Genomic DNA, 6,618 nt, shown 5'->3' on the forward strand with positions numbered 1-6,618 from the left:
ACATGTTCAAAATGAGATACGGCGGCGGACGCTAAATATATCGGGTGGGCGGCGGGGAGAAAAGTAATCCAACCAGACCAAGAGGTGACCACAGAGGCCTCAGCGGGGGGGGGCGGGGGATCTTGTGCAGTGATTTTCTTTCCAGATCCCAGGCTTCGCAGGTGAGGCCTCTGTTGTCACCTCTTGGTCTGTTTGGCTTATTTTGTCCTCGCCTCCCACCCATTTATTTGTCGTCTCCGCCGCATTTCCACTTGTATCAGGATTTGGCAGGAGCCAAGTTTCCACTGGAAACGGTGGCCGCTGTGATGCGCGATCACCACCCGGAAGGCCGGGAGTAGAGAGAAGCTCTACTGCCCACTCCCCAGTGACGCCCCCACGGTTCCCATGGAAGTCCAGGGTTCCAGGGTTCTGCTCCGCTGTTGGGTTTGCTACACGCACTGTGTCATGACAATCCCAGCACCCCGGCCGCGAGCTTCCCGCTTCCGCGTAGGAAGCTTCACAGCACCCTTCTCGTGACGACAGTGAACATTCTGGCTTTCTTTGCAGGAGCAGTTTGCTAACCAAAAAGCAGGATCAAGCTGCTCGGAAAATAATGCGGTTTCTACGACGCTGTCGCCACAGGTAGGTACATGCATCCGCATCTGTGCGTTTGACTCGTCACGTCACGGCTCACAGAACAGCCTGATCGCTGAGCCGCTCATTCACCCCCATGGACAGCCAGCCCCCCTCCTGCAGAGAGTCAGGGCCAACCTCCCGGTGACAGCGGGACATAGAACTCCGAACTAGGGACTGAGCTGCTGCCGCTGGGAGCTGGGCGCCGTGCCGAGCGGAGCTCCGTGCCGGCGTTGCTGGTTTTCTTCGGTGTGAGGACAGCTTAGCTGGATGAGCTCTAATTCCACGTTTCCCTCTGAGCTGTGGTTTCCCTGCCCCATCGCAGTCTGCTCTTCACCGTGAGCCTCACTGGGCTGTTGTGCATCCAAAACACAAAGAAACGCATTCTCTTCTCCAGGGAAGGAGAGAAGTGGACTGTCTGGGGGTGGCTGGCGCCCTCTGCTGGACGCGTGGCAGACAGCAGGCTCTGGAATCCCCCAGGAAAACGAGGCTGAGGAGGGACCAGAGAGATTCTAGGGAAGCGGGGGAGGGGGGGGGGGGGCCTGAGGTTAGAGGCCCGCGTTCAGTAGCAGACAGTGGGCTCCCCAGACCCCGCCCCTTCCCGGGGAGCCAGGCCGGTGGGCTTTCTCCGTGTTTCCCCCCAGAGCTGGACTTTTCTTGGTGAAGATCAGGCTCTGTCCTTGGATTCGGGGGCGGGGGGCTGGTGCAGAGTTAGTTTCCTTCACTCAGGCCGCCCCAGGCCGCCGGCTGTGACAGTGGCCTCCGGCCGCGTCCAGGCCGCTGTCCCTGTGGTCCTGGCGTTTCTGGGAGCCGTGCTGTTCGATTATGGCCCTGCCTGTCCAGTCGCCCCGAAAGCCCATGTCAGGTCCAGTCCGATTCCTAGAGGTTTCGTTTCACTTTCGCTTTTCTTACTCCTCAAGCCATCTGCTCGCGAACTTGGAAAGCATTTGGACTTTGAGTCCTCACAGGGGCTCACTGGCTGCCTGTACTTTTACTTAAACGAACAAAAGAATTCGTTTCCATGGCGACAGAAGGGACCAGGGCCGGAGCCACACGTTAGCAATAATAAAATCTTTAAAACAGTGGTTCTCAACCTTCCTAATGCCACGACACTTCAATACAGTTCCTCATGTTGTGGTGACCCCCAATTTCATTGTTACAAATTGAACATAATTAAAGCATAGTGATTCATCACAAAAACAATATGTAATTATATATGTGTTTTCCGATGGTCTTAGGCGACCCCTGTGAAAGGGTCGTTCGACCCCCAAAGGGGTTGCGACCCACAGATTGAGAACCGCTGCTTTAAAAAGTGCCTCCTTTTAGATATGGTGAGTGTCCGGAGCCAGAATGCTCTGCCAGGAGCTCTCATACACTCAGCTGCCCGCTCGCTCTCCACCGGGATTAGCTGGCGGGTAGACGCCAGGAGATGCCCCATTGATGCGGACACAGGTCTCGCTAGGAAAGGCAGGTCCCTGTGGGCTGTGCTCTGACGTAACAAGGTCAGTCCCACCAGCCTCACCCACACCAGCTTCTGTGTCACTCCGTCCTGCGTGGAGTCCTCGCATCCGAAGAGAGGAGTTTATTTCCTTCCTCCAGGAGGGTGTCCAGGACCCCCTTCCCTCCCCCCCCCCCCCCGCCCTTTCCACGCGTTCACGGAGGGCAGCACCCTCCTTCCCGCGAAGGCCCCGGGGGTCCATCCTCCTCCAGGGGGGGGGGGGGGGGGAGGTGCGGTACCTGCTTCCAGACAGTTGGTGTCAAGGAAATTGCCGTTACAGTCCCTTCCTGAGGCCACTTCCAGCAAACCCAATGTCCACCAGTTCATCTTTCCCGTTCCTTTAGCCTTCGCCTCGGCTCTGACCACGAGGTAGGCGATGCAGCCCCGGTGAGGTGACTATGAGCTTTTTCTTCTGTGGCCACAGCCCAGTGCTGTTCCATCGGGCGCGGGCGAAAGGCCACCTCCAGAGCGGGCTGAGCTGAGCCACCTCTGCTCCTGTGTTTAGAGTCCTCTTTCGTGAACTGGCAGAGGAGAAGGCCACGGAGGTTTTGCCCGTCACAGGTTCCTCTTTTAACTGGCAGAGACCTGGGCAGGCCACAGGAAGGTGTGTGAGGAAGAGAAGGTCAGGCTATGAACTCCGGGTCTGCCCGTGATTCGGGGTGAGAGGCCCTGTCGGCCCGTTCGGTTCCGTGCCCGCCCCTGGTTCGGGTTTTAGACGCGGGCAGGGAGACTGCAGTGACCTTTGGACTCTGGACGCGGCTGAGATGGCACTCACTCCGCTCCTTGTCGATGCGGGAGCCCAGGGGACCCCGAGCGCCTCCCCTGGGAGGTGGCGCTCATGCCTCCCTCGGACGGACGGACGGACGGACGGATGGACGGGTGAGGCTCTGCTTCCATCAGGCTCATGAGCCGCATCCTCAGAGGCACTCCGTGTGGCTTGTCACTTGAAGGCATCAAAACAGGAGGCCTCCCGGGACCCCTCTTAGGCAGGTGGGCAGGCAGTGGCTTCAGGAGTCCCATCGCTTAAGGACTTGCTGTCACATGACCCCAACGTTTCTAGACTTAAACATAACTTGGTGCACTGGCTGGTGTGCTCAGTGGTCAGAGCATCTGCCTGCGGACTGGAGGGCCACGGTCTTGATTCCCAGTCAAGGGCACGTACCTCGGTTGCAGGTTCCCCAGCCCTGGTAGGGGCTCCTGCGGGAGGCAACCGATCGGCGTGATCTGTCACGTCGATGTTTCTCCCTCTCTCCTCTCTGTCTCCCCCTCTCCTCCCTCCCTTCCACTCTCTCTCTCTAGAAATCAATGGGGGGAAAATACCCTCAGGTGAGGATTAAACAAAAATAATAACAATAGGGAATAAAAAATAATACATTGGTAGATTCCCTACCTGCTGATCTCACGTACCAGACCACCACGCTCCCTTCCCATCCAAGGGACCATTTTAAACTCTGCTTGTGTTGAAGTAAAGCTATTTGTGAGCCTCTGTCTCGAGCCTCCGTGCTAATAGCTGTCTGGTGTTGTTTTACTGTCTGAAGCCCCCTGGCGGACCATAGGCTGTACAAAAGGGTGAGTGAGCTGCCTGCAGGCCCGTTCACCTTGCCTCCATTTTCAGTCTTTGCTTTCTGCTTGCTTGCATGGGGCTGCGCCGAGGTATGCAGTAAGTTTCACATCCATTGAATGAAATGAGCCCCGAGTGAAACTAACCCTGACTACTAACACTGCTCCTTCGTAGGAGAACAGTCACCCGGGTAGGTGTGCCGATGCCCGATGCATGAGCAAGCGAAGGGGGGGCGCGGAGGCCGCACCGGGCATGCGGAGGAGGGGGAGACGCCTCCGGTGCACACGGGCGGCTGGGGGCACACGTGGGACTCTCAGGCTGAAACAGGGAGCGAGCGGGTACTTGGGAGCGAGGTCATTTGCCTCGCGAACGTCTCTCATCTGCTGGTCCAAATGTCTAAAGCAAGAAGGCTCCCTGGGTGGTACCAGCTTTGTGATCTTTAACGAATCTCTGTCTTGTGTAGAACGACCGTTTCCCCAGGCCCCTGTCCCTCCCGTGTTATTTTCTGATCTCCCTCCCCTGACGCTGTGAGGTCAGCCAGTACCCAGAGCCGCCCTTTCAGCATCGGCCCCGACGTTCGCTGTAACAGCTCGAGCGAAGCTGACCTCCAGTGTTTCAGGGCAAAGCCAGCTGGGGATGCGGTGCGAGGGCTCGCACCTCCGTGTGTCCTGCTGCAGCTCAGAGGCGATGCTCCCATCATTGGCGTTTTAAAGACATGATGGCGCAGGGGCCTCGGTCGGCCTCAGAGCAGGATGCTCAAGCGGGGTGAGAGTCCCTGCCGGTGGGACCGGGACATGTCTTAAGTGGTAATCAAGGATTTCATGCCAGAAAACTGGTTTAAAACCCGGCAATCTAAGCCACCAAACACAGGCTTCCGTGTAGATTAATTTGTCCACGTTTGTCTTGTACGTACGTCGTGCTGAGAGAAGACGCCCCGGAAATATGACGTGGGAATCTCTCTCGACTGCCCATGGCACCCCTCCTCCTCCACTCTACACCAACACGTCACATAGTCACCTGCGAGATTCCCGAGGAAAGAGCAGCCTTCAAAACGCCTGAAGCTTCCGGAGGTGATACTCCCCACTGACTGCATCTGTGTCGACGCTGATGTCAATTCATTCTAGCAGAAGCCAAGGGTCGGCGGGCTTTTCCTTCAAAAGTCAGGCCGTCTCCATGGCAACCACTGGGTTCTGCCATGGCAGCTGGAACACAGCTGTGGAGAGTCCCTGGGCGGAGTGGGTGGCCCTTCTCACGAGACGGCCCTTACAGAGACGCTCGGGCCGAGCCGGCCCAGGGGCCCTCGTTTGCCGACCTGCAGTACCAGGAGAATTGAGTTTTTATAAGCTCTTCGAAACCAGGCCTCATTTCTATAAAAGACTTAAAGTCTCGCCTATGTAAACCCATGGGTCGTCACATCGAAGGGGCCACTTGTGTAAAAGATCATAAGGAAGCAGCTACGCGCTTTTGTAAGTGGAACTAGTCCGTCCTCGCCAGGGTTAGGCGCGCGGAATAGTCGGGGTCCCGGGCGGCAGAGCCGGCTCGGAGGGGCCTGTGTTTGGGGTTCAGGAGGAGAAGGGGACAGAAGTCTCTTTGCTCTCTTCCCAGTCCCTCTCGCCCTCCGCACACAGAGATGATGCTTCGTCCATTTAGAAGCTTTTCCGAAGGGAACACTGCGTGCCCTCGGATTCCGCTGAACTGACAGCCGCTCTGTCTGGCCTGTGATACCAGCTTCACACTCGTCTGCTTCGAGGAGCCGGCATTTAGTCGAAGCGGCTGCTTGTGTGCCGTGAGGCTTGTTAGCTCCTGGCGTGTGAGGGACCGTGTTTAAGACCTCGTTTCTCAAGGATGCTCTTCAGTGCCAGCCAGTGTGCGCCTTAATTTCCCAGGTGCCCCCTGCATCCGTCCTGAGCTCCCAGAAGTCCCCTCAGGAAGTTGGGATTCATAGCCTCCTTCCGCCCAGAGCCTGTAGGGGGGTCCGGGGAGAGGAGCTGAGAAGCCTCCGGGTCCTTCTAGAATGTTCGTCTTTACCTCGCCCGGTGACTCGAGGGAGAGCTGGCCTCTGGCTTTGTCTGACGGCCAGTGCGATCGCTCCCTCCCTGTCCCCTCACAGACGTCGCAGGGACACTCCTCATGGTCCCCAAGCTGAGCTGGCTCTCAGAGGCAGAACATTCTCTGGGGAGAAGCCACATCCCTGGAGTTGGTGTGAAAGAAGGTGATACACGCACTTGGTCAACTGATGAAGCACTGACGGCGCCGCGGTTTCCCCAGGAGAAGAACTAGTTGGAAACTTAATTAAATGTCATGGGACAGTGTCTGTGAAACCCTGGGCGACCCCAACCCCTCAGTTAACGCCCCAGAGGCTCCCTGGCCCGGGACGATGTCGGCCACCAGGACTGAGACACAGCAGCCGAGGCCCCCAGCACAGCAACCAGAAATGCACCCCACTTTCCGTCTTCACTCGGGGAAGGCTAAGGAAAAGCTTTTCCCCTTCAGGCTTAGCCTTAAAAAGGCTAAAAAAGCCTTAAAAAGCATCTTCAGGTTCTTGCTGACATCCTAGGGGTGTGTCTGGTCTTGGACGCCCTCGCTGTCCGTTTAGGTCTAGGAGGAAGCTTGTTGGACACGGAGGTGGAGCCGACAGCTTCCACTCCTTCCCTGGTGAGAGGTGTCTGCTGCTCTCGGCCGGTGCCGTCAGGATGGTTGAGGCCGAGAAACACCCCCCGCGCACTTGCCGGGAGCACTGCTTCCCCGTGGGCTGTGCCGGGCAGGTAACAGGACGTTCCTCCATCCGATGGCGGAAACCCAGGTCCCCACGCGGAAGGGAAACAGTCAGGAATGGGCCCGAATAACGATCTATCCTCGAGGCTCGGGCTTCGTGATCTGTCACATCACTGCAGGTCATTACAGTCACTGCAGGTCATTACAGTCACTGCAGGTCATTACAGGCACT

The 6,618-nt window shown here is 57.5% G+C and overlaps 1 protein-coding gene across 1 annotated transcript in view; it reads left to right on the plus strand.

The window, feature by feature from the left end:
* Positions 1-6,618, plus strand: part of CAMTA1 (calmodulin binding transcription activator 1) — a 668,603-nt gene that overhangs the window by 653,109 nt on the left and 8,876 nt on the right. Inside the window, exon 25 of the mRNA XM_023744253.1 lies at positions 547-621. Coding sequence (XP_023600021.1) covers positions 547-621 — 75 coding nt within the window. The remainder of the gene's footprint in view (positions 1-546; positions 622-6,618) is intronic.

Source organism: Myotis lucifugus, unplaced genomic scaffold (genome assembly GCF_000147115.1).
Source record: "Myotis lucifugus unplaced genomic scaffold, Myoluc2.0 scaffold_440, whole genome shotgun sequence".
NCBI lineage: Eukaryota > Metazoa > Chordata > Mammalia > Chiroptera > Vespertilionidae > Myotis > Myotis lucifugus.